The 18,738-nt window shown below is 39.2% G+C and overlaps 1 protein-coding gene across 1 annotated transcript in view; it reads right to left on the reverse strand.

Annotated features, from left to right (window-relative positions):
- Window positions 1-4,695: 4,695 nt before the first annotated feature.
- The window catches only part of REF6 (relative of early flowering 6), a 32,839-nt gene continuing 18,796 nt past the window's right edge, over window positions 4,696-18,738 (reverse strand). The window contains exons 6-7 of the mRNA XM_008798919.5: window positions 8,394-9,281; window positions 4,696-6,232 (exon numbers count right to left, since the gene is read on the reverse strand). Of these exons, the coding sequence (XP_008797141.3) occupies window positions 4,989-6,232; window positions 8,394-9,281 (2,132 nt within the window). The 3' untranslated portion in view covers window positions 4,696-4,988. The remainder of the gene's footprint in view (window positions 6,233-8,393; window positions 9,282-18,738) is intronic.

An 18,738-nucleotide genomic window follows, 5' to 3' on the forward strand; every position in this document is an offset into this window, starting at 1 on the left:
TTTTGGAAACCTCAAGCTGATCAAACTCTGGGCTTGTCGACATCTACATTCATTGTCTTCTTCTAAGAGAAGAACTTGGTGCAACACTGCTAGAATGGTTTTAGGCAATGTTTCACAAAACTCACTCCCGCTATTGGAATCGTGATTTTTTCGGCCCAACTTGATGCATTTTAATATTATTTTGCATTTGTTTGATGTGTTTACGATATATTGTAATAAAGTTGAAGAGGATACTAGAGGCAGGTAGCATGAATGATGAATAGTGAGGCACTTTTGATTTTTTTAAGTTTTTGATGCTTTATTTAGTGTTATACAATTAGAATGAAGATTTGATTAAGAATTACGACACAGTTTTGGGAAGGTTTTATTGTACTGCCTTTTCTTCTAATGTAACACCAACAGTTGTCAACATCACTGAAGGACTACTTTTATTTCATACTCCTTACATGGATGCATGTTTAAAGCCAAAAACATAATGAAATTAATTCTTTCAATTACACCCTTTGCTCAAATGCTATACCTGATCAAATAGAAGGTTTTGCAAGTGGGCAATATGTTGTCATCATTGTTATTATGCCTCTCATTTTAAGTTGGAGGTGGAAGATTAGCATGATATGTTACATCATGCCATCATAGACAACTCCTCTTTTACCTCCTCACTAGTATGCTAAGTGGAAGAGATTAGTGGTGCTTGTTTGAGTTTTGTTTCTAATCCCTTCTTCTGCTTCCTCCTCATTTATGTTACTGTACCTGTTCATTCTTATGGTTCAGACACTATACTATAGGTCTAGCATCCTTATATAACCATTTATATCTCATAATCTTCAACCATAGAAGCATGAGTAAAGAAAGAAAATTGAGTAGCTTGGATGACATTGGAAGCAAAAGTATTGTTATGGTATGATGGTAATGATGGTGTCAAATGCCACTTGTTGGTCTACTAAGATTTGATGCTCTAACCTTCTATTGGACTTCATTAGGCACTTCTTCCAGTGCAACCACTTTTGTGTGAAAACTAGACAAATTTTGTTTGAGCAGATTATTTTTCAATACATATGCTTATCGCAAGAACATGATTATGTCTTATTTCTTGAAACCCATGATTGAAAATTTTATCTATTTTCCAATCTCTTGAACCAAAAAAAGGAAATGAAAATTTATTACTAGCATGATATTGAAATCAAACAAAGCCTGTATAATAATATTAATGCATATTGTACAGTTGAAAAAAATTATGCTGATTGTTTTCTAATTTTTAATTAATTTTTTAAAATATTAAAAGACTACGACAGATGCAGGAAGCTAGCTATCTTGATTGCATCCTAACATTAGGAATGCACCAAGATGGTCTGAATGGAGTAGGATGTAATTTTCCAATTATTTTTCTTTCTATTCTTGTTGTCAATGGCTGTTTCGGTCTGTCACGACCTTCCACTACCATTGCAGGAGCAAACCAAGATAGAACTCGGTACTGAGATTAAAACCCTTGATATGTAGTATGACTAATATTATCTACATGAAACAAACCTGGCTATTTCATTTATTATGCTTGTAATTTGTTTGAATCAAGGACTGAGACCCTGAGCATACTGACCCCTACCAGCCTAAGGTTTGTTTGCCTTGGGATCAGCCCAAACCGGATCCAGACCTCCTACATTGGCCAGAATCAAGGCAGATCGGGCTTGTATTGCCCCCAAACCAGACTGAACAGTGCGACATTGCTCCTGATGACTTTGCAATTGGGTATTAATTAGCTTATTCTCCACCATTTCAAGGTGGGAATGAGCTGAGGAAGGAGCCAAGATGGATTGAAATGTATTGAAATCCATTGTTGGCCTGGAGCAACGTCCAGCTAGCTAAACGACCTCCCCCCACCTCCCTCAATTCTTAAAAAATCCGAGAAGTAAATTATTTTAAAAAAAATGGTTGGTGCTTAACAACAATGTCTGCGAGCCCTCTGGGTATTCAATGTGGCATTGAGGTGAGGGCCTATATTTGTCTGACAAAAACATCACCATGGTTATTTAATAATATTATAAATGTATTCTCTCCTTATTATTGTAAGCTATTTATTTTGAATCTTGGTAGTCTTTGGTACAATTAATTCATTGATCTCTAGTTACCTAACTGCATGTACATGCAGATTGTTAGTCTTAACAAATATGTTTTAAATGCATTTTTTTAATTCCAAGTTATGTGATGTCATTCCATAAACATGGTATGTGAAATGCATATTTAACATCAACAACCATGACTATGGCACTTAAACCAATACTCTTGGATTATTCTTGCAAAAGGAACATAACATTAAGATAACAAAGCATAAGTTACAGCATGCAAACAATTTTGGAGACCAAAATGGGCTATGCTAGGGTCACTGGCCCTCTCAGACCATACTATTATTGATATGATTGGTGCGATACAGCATGTGCCGTACCCACACTTGGTTTTTCTTTTTTGGTACAATACCCACACTTGGTTGATATGGGTCCCATGCACGTACCTCAAATGTTGGTCTGGATTGCGGCAGGAAATAACTAAGGATCTCCGAGTTTATTGAAAAGGTGCTTCTTAAATGTGATTGAATTTAAATCCATGTGCTAATACCAACTTTTTCTAATATTTTCTAAGTTACCACAAATATATCATCCTTGACTGTTTTGCTGAAAAGATGACGGAAAAGTAATATCCTGACCATCTCTAGCAGTCCCATGCTTAGTCAAGTAAGAAACTTGCGATGGGCTATTGGGTCAATTTATGTCATTAAACAAGTGTGTCTCTACATGATGTCAACTATATAATCTCTGGACTTAAACTTCAAGCCTGCGCCCTGGTGGTATAACCAGGGGCTTGTACTCTTTGACATGTGCCTCCTTTGTTCAAAACAGAGAATCATATAACCAACAATATAAGGATGGGTCAAATTACAAAAGTTTCCCTATCAATGATCAAAAAAGATTTACCCAATTCAGTGTAATATATTCCTCGAGCCCATTTCGTTCGCTATGTTTTGTTCTTGCCATTTTAGCAAGCCAGTCCACACCAAAGTTGCAATCCCTCTGAATTAAGGAGAGAGATTGACCTTCTCAAAACAACAGCCTAGGAAATATTATACATAATGTTTTGGATGTAAGTGGAGCAAACACTTGGTCCGGAAAGAAAAGTGGCGATGGATCAATCAACTTCAAGGATGATCAGACCATTCTCCACCTTTAATCCTTTTATTGAGACCTTCTAGGTCGGGCTATGCATGAATTTTGATGGCCTTGAGAGCAGATTGAATTGGGTTATGCATGAATTTTGCAGGCCTTCATGCTTCCTATTGATGATGGGCTCCCCCCAGTGTCTAGGAATCATCATTGGAACCATCAAAAATGGATATGTTCCATCCACTATCAGAACCCTAAATCATGGTCAGTGTTTGCCTTTCTTTGAATGTCGATGTATCCGTTTATGATAACTCCAACTTTGGCCGTCTTCTCTCAAGAATGCTAGTAAATCATGAGCTTCCATATTTCCCGTGTGTCTGGCAGTGGTAACAATGGCAAGCTAGAGTTCTCTTCATTCTCCTTGTCCAGGCGATCGCTTATTAACTAGCTCGGTCTAGTCTACGTTCATTTATTTGAACGGTTCTGCTCATTTTAGGTACCACTGCTCTGCCAGGGAAGATGCAATGAGGAGTTTCAGCATCCAGAACTAGCAGATTCTATGAAATACCTGACCGAACTTGCATATTGAAACCACTATTCTGCCAACCTTTCTATGCTTCCGGGATTTGATGTTTTCATTTCTATAGTTAAGGTGAAATAGAAATATTTTTACGCTAATTTCTTTTTTTTTAAAAAAAAATAATCTTGCCACACGAAGAATTCGAGGCATACGGTTGTGGGTGTTACTGATTGGAATTGGGTAGTCTTTTGAGATGGATAATAGAGGCTGTACAAAGCCTAGTTTTGATTCATATGTGGGCAATCCCTGTTAATGTCCCCAAAATGGGGGAACCGTCATTTTTATAGCAGACGCTGTAAATTTTAGTGTCTCTCTTGTTACTGCACAAAGATTTGATTTTAGGATGGATGACCATTGTTTCTACATATGAAGTGGGAACTCTCGAAACTGGTCGTCTGATCAAGATTCGAGCACCATTGTTGCATGACGCTCTAGAGGGCAGAGGGCAGAGCCCATCAAATCAGACCTGCTGCTATATTGAGCGAGGCCAAATGTTTCCCAGACCTGGAAGCAGCCTCGGAATCGCGGCACCGCTCGAGGCATAACGGCCGCCTCCTCCCTCATATGTGTAGGTCCACACCGCGAGTTGGGACCAATGTTCGCCGCCTTTTGGTTATTCTTGCCGTCCCAACATCCGAAAAAGACAAAATTCAGCCGGGGAGACCGAAATGTTGCTACAGTATGTTCAGAACACCTCCAAAAACAAAACAAAAAAGAGAGAGAGAGAAAAGTTTCCATTCACAGGCCAAGCACACCAAGGCACGCTGAGTGCATCCAACCTATCATCGTATCGAGCAATTTTCTGGCATCGGGTGGACCCAGATGCACAACTTACTACGTACAACTCCAAGCAGAAGAGATGATGACAATATCCTGGATCAGTCACCCTTCTGTTACAGCTGATAGATAAGAATCCAGGGCATCTCCACCGACACTTCAGGCTCAGCATGCCACGCCACAAAAATATGCATTCAGTACAGCCTTTTTTTATCTTGGACAATTTCAGTTTGTTTCACAAAGCAAATACCTAAGAATTAAAGTAAATTAAGTGGGCCCAATGGAGCCCCGGCAATAAGCAGATTAGTGTTTTAACATGAAAAGAAGAATACAGCGACGCTCCTACCCTATTCCTAATCGCCCTACCAGTGGCATTTGCATAAGACAGCTTGCAAAGCTTCCAACTTTTTTTCCTCTTTTTTTTTCTTTCCCCCAAGATCAGAAGGCGGCCTACAATAACACATCTGAGTCCCCACCAGTCATCATCTCCTGCCCTTTCTTATGGAATGGCCTGTCTTGCGCTTATGACGGCTGAAATCTGACACAAAACGGAACGTCTGACCGCACCCTGGCTCTTGGCACACATAGGGCCGGTCACCAGTGTGGACCCTTATATGCTCTGTTCTTGCCCACGCCCACTTGAACGTCATGCCGCACCCCTTCCACGGGCACTCGAGCGGGCGATCATCCATGTGCACCTTCCGATGCTGCACCAGATACTTGTGCGAGAAGAACTTCTTACCACATCCTTTGACAGGGCAGATGTCGCGCTTGTGCAATGTCAGATCTTGTTTTGTGCTAAAGCTCATCGAGCACCCCTCGATGTCGCACGTATACTCCCCATCCTCGTCCTTGGTTACAGGATTTGTAGCCTGTGCTTTCTTTGCTTTCCTCTTCATATTCTGCTTCCTGCCTGCCGATTTAGTCTTGACCTCTTCAATGGACTTCGATGGCCGTTTTCGGAGGCGTGTGCTCGGCCCCCCTTCAGCTTCATCTTTCAGATTCAATTTTTTCCGGCTAGCCATCTCGGCATGCTTCGAGCGGCTGCTTCTTAGAACCCTTCCACATGGTGACGAGGGAGTCCCGGCCGCATCCTCCATATTCTCTGGGTTCTCTATTTGGGTGCGTCTGGCTTTCTTGTTGCTCGTCTTCCTTGGAGGCTTCTTCCTCTTCTTTCCAGATTTTCTTGCGGCGGCTGCATTGCTAGTTGATGGGATGCTTTTGGAAGGCGCATCCTCAGAATCTGTCTCAGCCTTAGACTTTCGACTGGTGCTTTGAGAGTATAGTTTTTCCACATGATCATGCTCTTGAGCTTCATTTCCATGAGCTAAATATGGATGAACCTGATTTGACATCCAAACCTTCCCGCACCACCTACCGGCAACAACTATTTTCTTCTCCCTCCCTGTTCTCCTCCCAGATGCCTTCGGCTTTGCTGGGGAGTTGCCTGGGGAATTGCAGCCAAATGCCTTGTATATGACTGCATTGTATGGCATCTGCTTGCTGTAGAGGGGGAACTTGCTGAGATTAGCACTGTAATACAGGTTGATGCCCAATTTCACAGCCCAGTCACTGTTCATAGGTATGGCTTCCTCATCTTCCAAGGCTGCTCGGATTCTCTCTTGGTCTTCCTTAGTGGCCTCTTTGAAATGAACATCCTTCCAAGCATAATCAATTCCCAACTCTTCTGCCAATAGTTTCGCCTCTGCTTCTATTTTAGGATAGTCTGGACAAAGTTTTTGGCAAGTCACATATAAGGTCTAAAAACTTGGAAGGATGACATTTCGCAAGTGAAAATGGAAGGATAAGATTTTGCAAGAGAAAATGAAGATATTAAATCTGCAACCTGACTAAATGATACATGCATAGCATTTTAGTCTTATCATCATGACCGCTCTTGCTATAATTAGACTTCAAAGTTTACAAAAACTATAAGCATTAACATCAAGACCACTCTTTCCGTAATTCTATCAAATTCAAGACTATTTTTGCATACAACCAATGCTCAATGAAAAACAGACATCCATACGGTGAACATTTCTAGTGAGATATACAAAATATGCTAAAGCGGTAAAGCCTACCAAGAAAAATGCATAGGTATCTAAGCATTTTGGAATAACTTGATTACTGCAAGTCAGTGACTTCAGAAAGATACCTAGCATGACATTTTCTCAACCACAGAAGTGGCAGTTACATCAACATTCAATTAAAGCACCAGCCAAAAGGAACTTATTTTATTCAGGAAAAGAAACATGTAGAATTAGAGCAAAGGAAGCAAAGGCAACGAAAAGGGAAGGGACATATCTACTTCTCACTCTAGGTCATTCAATGGACAATACTAATGAAGCGTCTTCAAATTTCTAGAAGGGATAAATTGACATAGTAAGTACCTGATGCATGCCATAGATAAGAAGAGGTTCACAGGAACAATTTGAGAAGGAAAGATGAAAAAGGACTGCAACTACATCCTATGGGTTATTCAGCTATCTACAGGTTCAATAAATGATTGAACACCTTTCCCCCCTTCACTCATTAAATTGGGTCATGGGGCGCAGATTATTTTTCTTTTCTTTTGATTCCCTTTTGAGTTTGTTCCTTTAAAATAAATTTAGACAAGACTCCTACTGAGAAAGGACGAATATTAGGGGTTTTTAAAAATAAATACAAAACCTTTGGAGTATGTAATTTACGTAATTCTATGTGATTTTTTTTTTTTGAGGAAGAGAGAAAGGGAGTCCCACCCGTATTATAGTACCTAGGTCTATATTCTTGGAGATGATGCACCATACAAGACTTGAATCCACAACCTCCGGTTGCTAGGTAGAGGCATATGACCACTAAGGCAAACCCCAATTCATAAAATAGAAGTTTACTCCGATCTTCATCTTTCACGTAATTTGTTCTTGAAGACTGAGTCATGGAGTTGGCCCTTAGTTCACGGAGATGGAAATCTTCCGAACCTGTAATTTTCAGATTCCTGTTCTACCAACCAGAAACTTGAGAAAATTAGATTTCCTATGGATTGCAGTTACAAATCCTATTTGGAAGGACTTTATGAAGTGCAAAAAAGTCATGAAGGTATGGAAGATGACTTAGAAATAAATATACAAAAGAAAAAAGTTAGTTTGTTATGACAGAAACCATAGCCAAAGGCAAAAATTATCCAGGCAAACATTTGGAGCAAAGCTCTGTTGCTTACAGGTGTAACCACCAAAGTAGCTCCTATGTAAAGGTGACAGGAATAAAAGAACTGGGAATGTATACATTTTTCAGGGTTTCCTTAAGAATTATGTTGACCTGTGTTAATAATATACGGCATGAATTTATCACAAAAAGGAACTAAATAAAATAATCTTATATCTGATATCTAGCAGGAACTTAATTTAGAGTCACAGCCTTCAAGTTTCTCCTAGCACCACTTTCAGGCAATCATAAGTGAAATACGAACTCCATCATGCATCAAAAATGAGTTGGACTGCTTCACAAAATATCAATATATCATGTCAAATGCTTGCTAGGCCTCTTACCATATCTTACATAAGACTGAATTATAGCCAAAATAAATATAAAGAACTCATTATTATTGAACATAAGATCACAAAAGGTTTTTGGACAGTACAGCGGATCATAACTTCAGAGTTCAGATTCATTTGTGAAAACCAACTATTTTGCCAATTTATGCAGATAAATGCATAAACATAACAAGAAAACATAGAGACTGTAAAGTAATAACATAACAATAAAAATGATATAGAAGTGGTGATGCAAATATATGAATATAGACACATAAAAAATAAAACAGAACTAAAAATGACAGAAAAATTAAAAATAATTAACCTGGTACCACTGATCGCAGAAATAGATGCATAAAAAGTTCCCAAACTCACCTGGATGACACAAAAGCATAATATGCACACCACCTATTGGCTGAAGTAGCTTTTCAACCTCCACAGCATGTTCAAGACAAAAAACATGCATTCTAGAAGAATCTTTGTCGCATGCTTGCATGACCGGTAAGGCTGAATCCGTCATTTTAGTATTATCAGCATTCCTTGATAGAGTTGTTACAGCAGTACCTTTTGTTGGTTCAGATGAGTCACAGCAGACATCAGGTTGAATGGAGAGATTTTCAGAACCAGAATCTGGGTTCCCCATCTTCATGCTGCTCGGATGGTTGTCAGCAGTTCCAATGGCATGGCAACCACCTTCTGCTTCCCTGTCACTAAAATCTGCTGTTTCCTCCATGAATTTTATTGAACTATTAGAAGTTGTGATTTCCCTATTATCATCTAAACTATCTGCTCCAGCAGATTTTGCATTTTCTGGCTGATTACTGCCATGGAACTCCAATTTCAGCTGGCATTTCTCTCCAGCACCAACATTTGTTAGTCTACTTGAATCATCTGAACCAACAGTACAATGAGAATTTTGAGCAGTCCCATTTTGGCAATCTGCTCCAACTAAGGACAAATCTATCTCCTTATTCAGATCCTTTCTTGAACCGAAGTTTGGATGTTCATCTGGTTTGCATGATGATGGGGAGTCCTTGATATCATTTTCATCAGTACAAGCAGACTTCTCATGCAGAATTTCTTCCTCCTCAGCGTCTGATGTATCCCCATATGCAGAAGCTAGAAGATCAAGTGCAGAGATGCCTCTCTGACCTGTATCACCAGATAGGACTTCGACACTCTGTTCTGAAACTTGTACCGAATATCTGCTACAATGAACCCAGTAATCATCCACCGTATCTTCAACATGCCTCTCAATTTGTCCTGCACGGAATTAAGTAATTAGCAAAGAAGGGAAAAATGATATGAAACCAAAGAAGCATTAGGCAACTTTTTGTCTAAGAAACATATGAAACCACTGAAAAACACAAGGACACAAATATATAGTAGTTCGAAACACATGCTTGATTCACTACTAAGAAAATACTGTATGACCATTTCTCAGATTCACAAGTAAAAACAGTCTGAAAGCTCAAAAATTTAAACTTAGCAAACTCCTCCCTTCACTGAAAGAACTATCAAGTTTCTCATCAAGATTTCTTCCAGGAGTTTTCATATAAAGCAACAAAGTGTAATCATAACTTCATAAAGTACTAAATTTATATTCAACAAATCAAATTTGCAAGTTGTCTCCCAGATCAAACAAGGAGATGATTATAGGAACAGAATAAAAGGTAATTCCTATAGCATGAGATGGCTACGTCATAGAGAGATTGTATATTCAATAGAAACAGTACAGTGAGAAGGTACTGACAGCTGATAGGACTTTATATATAACAATTTCCCATGCATCCTCATATACCAATTAGCAAACCACTAATATATGTAATTAATCTTGAATGACCCAGAATTTCATAATTATGCTATCACAAGAGTATGGTGTATGGCATGACCTGCTATATTTTCTTTATCAATTACCTGCTTCTACCATTTCATGACTACCATAATATCCTACAGGATGTTCCTGTTAGTAGATGAGAAGAAAATTAAGTACATCATTGAAAAAAAATCTAATGGCTCCCTAGAAGCATAACTGCATTTTGAAAATTGGTAATGTGATTCTCGTTCCCATGTGTCAGAATGGTTCCAGAGAGTGACTAATTAGAATACGTTCTTTAAACCATGGCTGAGTCTCCAAGTATAGCAAAACTCACATCCCACTAATATATATACCACATCTTAGTAATAGATGTAAGAGGCATCTTTCAGGTGTCTTGCTTTTTATTTTTTTGCTCTGATCTATGGTCATCTCTCCATCTTGGGGTGTGCCTGATTGCAAATAAATGACTGCCTGCAATTTGGTGCAATTCCAGTGCTTGTTTTGTTCTAGGCGCAAATTCGCATAGAACTCCAGTTTAAAGCTCAAGTTGTGCAGCTTGGTCTACAGACTTGAACAATCCTAGATTTAGTCATAGCAGTTCATAGATGAAGGCATTTATTGACACTCAAGAGTTACCGTTGCTGCTCTAGCACCAGCTTATGCAACTCCAGTAATTTAGCATCTTCAAGATCCTCAGTTGTCTTCATGGTATGTCGTACCGCCCCCAATGGCCTAGTTCTAAGCATACCGAGTTCTATTGCCCCTAAACCAGGGTGGTTTGGCGTTTTGGCACAGAACAGGGACCAAATCGGGCAATTTCGACCCAAACTAGATGGTTGAAAGCGAGTCAGGCCCCACTCCCTCTCAAATGATTGAGAGGCAGGCAAAGGTCTCCCATGCCTTGTCTCTCTCTCTCTCTCTCTCTATTTTTTCTCCACTCAAAAATTGTGAAAAGAGGAGATTTTAATGATTAAAGAGCCCTCTCCCCTTCCCTCTTGTCCCCATTTTTTTTTTCTTTCTTCATGCCATAAATCAGCCAAAAATGGGGAAATCCAAGGGAGATTGTGCCAAAATTTTGAATTTTAGCATGATTTTATAACAAGCTGCAGATCTACAAATGGTCTACGCAAGCCAAAATCACAATTTTTTGTTAAATATATGAACTTTTAGATTGAAAAATATTTTTGGGTTAAAAATAAGAATAAATAAAATAATGACCAAAAATTTTCTAAAAATTAGTATCATGCTTGGTGGTATGCATAATACTTGCTATCTCAATTGATAGCAATTTATTTAAATTTGGGCATAATCATATAAGTATCAACCTAAACCGAAATAAATTTTAAAAATAAGTAGTGATTAGCAAATATCCATTTTCAGACATCGACTATAACTAAGTTTTATGATAAGTTGTGCCTGATATGCAATTTGCTTGATTGAATTTATAACTGGATGGTAGTTTCATTTTAGGCAATCATCGAAATCCTAAGGAGGTTGGCGATCCAAATTCTCTCGCAGACGGTCTCCTCCAGTGGCTACAAGTGCAACTGGTCTACCTTTGCCATGATCCATAGCAGACAGAGAAATTGCCTCACACATAAGCGTTTCAACTTTGAATGACTTGGTATATGTTCATTACAATCTGAGGCTTGGATTGAAGTGTAGCGAAAAGGAAATAGAGTTGAAGTACAATGATCCACTCCACAATGATTTCATATACAATGAGGATCCGATAATTGGTTGGCTTGAGAACCAATAGCAACCAAAACTTGATGAGCCTGGATCGCCTCCTTGGACTGACCAATTTCATAGCAAGGAAGATTGGGTTGGATGCAAAACAATAGACAACTACACATGCCACACTCACATCTAGTCGAACAGCCACGGAGACTGGAAAGAAAGCCGATCATCATTGCAAAACTCCATGTCTGGGACATCCTTCTAGAATTTTGACCGACTTGTTGAGAAAAGACTACCACAATACCTGCTCTAATCGAGCAAATAGGGCTAGTCTGGGTGGTAGGTGGAGTCAAACCACCCAACAGAGCTAGGCAAACAGAGGCATCCAGGAAAAGAAAATTCCTCAAGTCAGCAAGAAAGAACAAGGAAAAGAAACTGCAGTTCCATTGCAGAGAGTGGATAACTCGTCTATTCACTCTGATTTAGAGACCAGTGAGTCCTCGAGTGGCCGGTTGTCCAGATCGCCTCATGATACCAGCGATGAGGATAATGATAGTTCGAGCAATGATGCATTTCATGGCTAGGGATGTAGTGGTGGACATGGTACAATTGCATGACTCGGCCTCAAGATCTTTGATTTATTAGTGAATTCTAGTTCAGTCATGCCACAGGATAGGGACCACAATGTATAACCTAGTAAAGCCCGCCTCTCGAGATCGTTCAGAACACGATGCTGCTATTGCAGATAACCTCGCACATGAAGTAGAATCCCTAGACGTCTCTGGATCCAACTTGGACATTAGATTCTATTCTACATAGCCAGGCTATGAGTTGCATGGATATCCTTCATTTGAGGCGTCATATTCAAGTGGCCACTGTCTTAGGCAGCTTACTGGTCAAATTTTGTTGCTTCTAGATCCGAATCAAACACCAGATCCTATTTCACATAGCCAGGCTGTGACTCACAAGAATATCCTTTGTTTGAGATGTCATATTCAAGCGGTTATTACCCTCCATCGTCTCATGCAGCTTACGAGTCAAATTTTGTTGTTGCGATCTTCGGATGGCCAGTCCGGTATCAGACAAAGGATCAACATCAAGGTGGCTGTCTAGCATGCGTAGGTAACGGGATGCAGGGATATCAAGCAGATTATGTAGAAAGGTGGAGTAACATCCAAGGCTTAAACTACGAGTGTGATCCTAACATCTACAAAGGAAATAAACACTCCATAAATTTTTAGATGTCAGTACACACTTTATGCTCGACGTCCATTGATATATTATATGTACATTTAAATGTATGTATTCATTCATTCAGTTATATGACAATTGCATTAATTATACTTCAAATCCATTTGATGACAAAAAAGACAATATCAAAATCACAAATTAAACAATCACAATGATTAAAGTAGTAACTAAAAACAAAAAAAAAAAAAAAATAAGAAAAAGAATATAGTGTACCAATCAGATGATTGATATGCTATACCATATCATGTGTCAGTATAGTACTGAACTGGTACTGTACCATATTGGTCACCGATTAGCACAGCACCCAGTACCAGTTTAGCAGACCTAAACTCTCTTGCCCTCTTATTTTAAGTTTCTTTTGATTAAAATCTTTAATATCATCTTTGTTAAGGCTAATGTAGTTTTTGTCGCAAATGGACTTAAACATTTTAATCATACATTTTTGTGCATGAACCATCCACTTTAGTAATCTCAAGTCCATCCGATTTTATGAGGTTTCCATGGAACACCATTCTTGATGTGCTCACAAGCATGCCATCACAACATCAAAGGACACATCTTTGCTACTGTGGAGTGATTGATTAAAACCCTATTTGATTTTGATGAGATCAAAGCAATTGAGTATATTTCTTGTTTACTAATGAATTCAATTAAGTGTTTCAGTGAAAATCTTGTCTAAGTGTCTCAAGACTTGGTTCATAATTTTTTGATAAGTTAAGAAGTCAGCTTGAACCAAAGTCTGAGACTCGAGTCGACTCCAGAGTATCACGAGTCGACTCCAAGCGTATCAAGTTCACTGGCACGGGCTCGAGTCGACTCCAGATCTGTACGAGTCGACTCCGACTGAGAACAGACAGAAGAACAGAAAGCTTCAACTCAGAACCTGTCAACGAGTCGACTCCCAAAGTGCGCGAGTCGACTCCGATGTTCACCGAGTCGACTCCAGGATAGTAAGAGTCGACTCCAAGAGGAACACAAAGAAAAAGTCAGAGAGCAGTTTTCGGGTCTGAGATTCGAGTCGACTCCAGTAAAACGCGAGTCGACTCCGATGGATGGCAAGTCGACTCCAAAGAAGGTGAGAGTCGACTCTCAGAGGAACACAAGAAAAAGTCAGAGAGCAATTTTCGGACTCTGAGATTCGAGTCGACTCCCGCATTATGCGAGTCGACTCCAAGACTCCGCGACCATCAACAGACAGAAGACCAAGTTACTGCCTCTGAGATTCGAGTCGACTCCCAGACAGCTCGAGTCGACTCCAAGACAGCTTCACATCAAAAAGGCAGAAGACCAAGTTTCGGAAACTGAGAGCCGAGTCGACTCCGAGGAAGTTCGAGTCGACTCCAAGACTGGACGAGCCAAAAGACAGAGAATCGGAAGTTCGGGCTCTGAGATTCGAGTCGACTCCCAGGATAGTCGAGTCGACTCGAGTGGATCAAATTCAAAATTGGATCCACGGACTTCAGTGGATGAGCTGACTCCGAAATTGCCAAGTCAGCTCCAGAAGTTGGCGAGTCGACTCCAGGTCAAGACGAGTCGACTCCCAGTCGTGAAGGCAACTTTAATTCAAATTTGGAACAGTTGCCGAGTCGACTCCGGAAAAGCTTGAGTCGACTCCCGCTACAGCCGAGTCGACTCCTGATCGCGCGAGTCGACTCTAACCCACCAACGGACACATTGTCAGGCTGCGCAGAGTGTACAGAACGGGCAGAAAAAGCTCTCTAACGGCTAGTTTCCGTGGGGGTTGGTTTAAATAGCCACAGAAGACTGTAGCAAGGCAGAGAAGAACCATTCCACTCCAACTAATCAAGCATTCAAGCTCTGCAACGTGTTCTTCAACGAAAAAGAGGAAGATCTGCATTTACTGCATCCACCTACATCTTCCCAGCAATTAAAAGCCTTCTCCTCCTGCATTCAAGTCGACTACTCACTCAAGAGGAGACCAGAAGTTTAAGAAGCCCTTCCTCTTCTCCAACTTAAAAGCGTTTGAGGGCTCTTAACTTCGTTATTGTTCATATTGCCATTTATCTGCTTTTGAGAAGCTGTATTTTTCTGTTTGTCTCTTTTATCTACACCTTTGTCTTTGCTTGGTTCAATCGGGGCATTGAATCAAGAGTATTGAGGTTGGTTGGTGAGCCGAGTGTAAAACCAACGTGTAAGGGTTCGATTGTGATCCCGGAAAAACAATCGGGGTTGGTTCTAGTCGGTGAGCCTGGGAAAACCGACCGAGTTCGTTGTGAGCTCGTAAAAAAACAAGTTTGGTTGTGAGCTTGGAAAACAACCGGCTGTAATCCAAGGGGTTATAGTGAATTCCCAAGAGAGACTTGGGGAGTGGACGTAGGAGCAAGGGTTAGCTCCGAACCACTATAAAAGCTGTGTTTGTGATTGCTTGTCTCTTACCATTACTCTCATTTCATACACATCACAGCAACTAATTAATCATCTTGTAAAAAGCATTAATTAGTCACCCACAAACGCTTTAATAGTTAAAATTATTTTAAAACCCAATTCACCCCCCCTCTTGGGTTGTCTATCTGGGCAACAAGTGGTATCAGAGCCTAAACTCTTCCACCCAAGAGTTAAAAGATCAAAATGACAACCCCATTTGGATCTTTCCACATTGAGGGTCAGTCCACCCAAAGACCCCCTTTCTTTAATGGATCCGACTACTCATACTGGAAGGCTAGGATGAGAATATTCATCCAAGCCCAAGACTATGAGATGTGGACCATTGTAGTAAATGGCCCATACATCCCATCCACATATGTAGAGGGTATCACGGTACCCAAATTAGAAAATGATTGGGATGAACATGACATGAGAAAGGCACAACTAAATTCTAAAGCTATGAATGTGTTTTACTGTGCCTTAGACAGAAATGAATTCAATAGGGTCTCTACTTGCAACTCTGCAAAAGAGATCTGGGATAGACTTGAGGTGACCCATGAGGGCACAAATCAAGTTAAAGAATCCAAAATTAATATATTGGTTCATAAGTATGAACTATTTAAAATGGATTCTAATGAGACAATCACTAGCATGTTCACTAGGTTTACTGACATTGTCAATGGCCTAAAAAGCCTTGGCAAGAACTATACTAACAGTGAGCTTGTCAGGAAAATCCTTCGGTGTCTACCAAGGTCGTGGGAAGCTAAAGTGACGGCAATCCAAGAAGCCAAGGACTTGAACAAATTACCACTCGAGGAGCTTCTTGGATCCTTAATGACGCACGAGCTAACCATGAAGCAACACAACGAGGAAGAGTCCTCCCACAAGAAAAAGGTAATAGCTCTGAAATCTACTTCATCTAACAAGGAATTATCTTGCAGTAGCAGCAGTGAAGGAGAAGAATATGAGGAAGATGATGGTGAGGCACTTCTTGTGCGCAAGTTCAAAAAATTCATCAACCACAAGAAGGCTTATCATCAAAGGAGAGGCCCCTCAAATTCCTACCGCAAGGACAAAGGTAAGGAAAGGGAAAATGAGGGGATTGGGTGCTATGAGTGCAAAAAGCCGGGACACATCAGAGCTGAGTGTCCCTTACTAAAGAAGGGCAGCAAGTACAAGAAGAAGAAAGCCCTTGTCACCACCCTATCAGACTCCGACACATCATCTTCATCATCGGATGAAGAACAAGAAGAGAAGGCCAATTTCTGCTTCATGGCCAATGAAAATGAGGTAACTTCCGAAACACAGCTTGATTTTACATTTGATGAACTTTATGATGCTTTTAATGAATTAATGATAGAATATAAGGCAATAAATCTTAAGAATAAAGAACTAAAAATAACTAATCAATCATACCTACATAAATACGATAAATTAGTTAAGGATAAGGATTTAATCACCAAAGAAAATATAGACCTTAAGACAAGCAACCAACTTTTAACTCAAAAGACTAATACCTTAACTAAGGATAATGAAAAACTAACTAAGGAACTCTCAGAACTTAAAAACCATAAAAAAATCTTAAACAAGGATCTCACAAAAGAACTAAATGATCTAAAGGCAGAAAATCAAACACTAACCAAAGAACTTAACAAATACAAACCCTTAGTTGAAAAATTTACATATAGCTCAGAAAAATTGAATATGATACTAAATAGTCAACGAGCAGTATTTAATAAAGCGGGTTTAGGATATCAACCAAGAAATAAACAAAAACTTCTTAGTAACTTCTTTGTTAAAGCTGGGAAAAGTAAAACTATGAAAATAACCTGCTTTTGTTGTGGAACTATAGGTCATAAAGCAAATGTGTGTAATTTTAGGAAAGGTAAAACAAAAAGAAAAATTAAAAGGGTATGGGTTCCAAAAGGAACCAACTTGACTAACCATGAAGGACCCAAGAAAACTTGGGTACCTAAGATGACATGATTTGCTTGTGTAGGAGTGTCTTGCAGCCAAGGTCAACAAAAACTGCTGGTATTTGGATAGTGGCTGCTCAAGACACATGACGGGTGATAAGGATCAATTTTTCACCCTTGAAGCTAAGAAGGGAGGTGCTGTGACTTTTGGAGACAACAACCAAGGTCACATCATTGGTATTGGTAAAGTTCAAATCACCCCTTCTACTTTTATTGATAATGTTAGATATGTTGATGGTCTTAAGCATAACTTGTTAAGCATTAGTCAATTATGTGATAAAGGGTATGATGTTATGTTTAAACCATCACTATGCATTATAACAAACCCTAATGACAATAGTTTAGTCTTTAAAGGAATTAGACGTGGAAATGTGTATGTTGTAGACCTTGAAGATCTTGCAAAACATAACCAATGTTTAGTTGTTAATGAAACTAAAGATAATGATGCTAGTTGGTTATGGCACCGTAAGTTAGGTCATGCAAGCATGGACACAATAACTAAACTAGTTAAAAGAGATTCCGTGATAGGTTTGCCAAAATTAAAATTTGAAAAGAACAAAATATGTGAAGCATGTCAATTTGGCAAACAATCTAGGAACTCATTTAAATCCATAAAATGTGTCTCTACCTCTAGACCTCTAGAATTATTACACATGGACCTATTCGGACCAACTAGAACAACAAGCCTAGGTGGAAATAAATATGGTCTAGTTATTGTAGATGATTATTCTAGGTACACTTGGGTTATGTTCTTAGCACATAAAGATCAAGCTTTTTCAGTATTTAAAAAGTTTCATAAGGAAGTAACCAATGCTAGAGATACTTCAGTAATAGCCATTAGAAGTGACCATGGTACCGAATTTGAAAATCAGTTATTCAATGAGTTTTGTAGTAAAAAGGGAATAACTCATAATTTTTCTGCACCTAGGACACCACAACAAAATGGAGTTGTGGAGAGAAAAAATAGAACTCTAGAGGAAATGGCTAGAACTATGTTATGTGAAAGTAACCTCCCTAAGTACTTTTGGGGAGAAGCCATTAATACTTCTTGTCATATATTAAATAGAGTTTTATTAAGACCCATTATAAAGAAAACACCTTATGAACTTTGGAAAAACAGAAAACCAAAGGTAAACTACTTTCATGTTTTTGGATGTAGGTGTTTTGTTCATAATAATGGAAAAGATAATCTAGGTAAATTTGACTCTAAATCTGATGAGGGCATATTCTTAGGTTACTCTACGACTAGTAAAGCCTATAGAGTCTTTAATAAAAGAACCCTAGTTATAGAAGAATCTATACATGTGGTATTTGATGATTCTAGTGACATCTCCTCTAGTAAGAAAGTTAACCTTGATGATGATGCTGAAATTCTTGAAGAAAAGATAGATGAAATGACATTACAAGATGATAATCAAAAATTGATTGAAGGAGCATCATCAAGCCAAGAGGCTATTGTGGATCATGGGCTAACTAAAGCTTGGAGGTATGCTCACGGGCATCCTAAGGAACTAATTCTAGATGACCCATCTCAACCGGTTAGGACTAGAGCATCCCTTAGGAATTTAAATAACCATCTAGCGTTTGTCTCACACTTTGAGCCCAAACA

The sequence above is a fragment of the Phoenix dactylifera genome, chromosome 11, assembly GCF_051530095.1.
Source record: "Phoenix dactylifera cultivar Ajwa chromosome 11, Ajwa_hap1_PhDact_Kaust_v1.1, whole genome shotgun sequence".
NCBI lineage: Eukaryota > Viridiplantae > Streptophyta > Magnoliopsida > Arecales > Arecaceae > Phoenix > Phoenix dactylifera.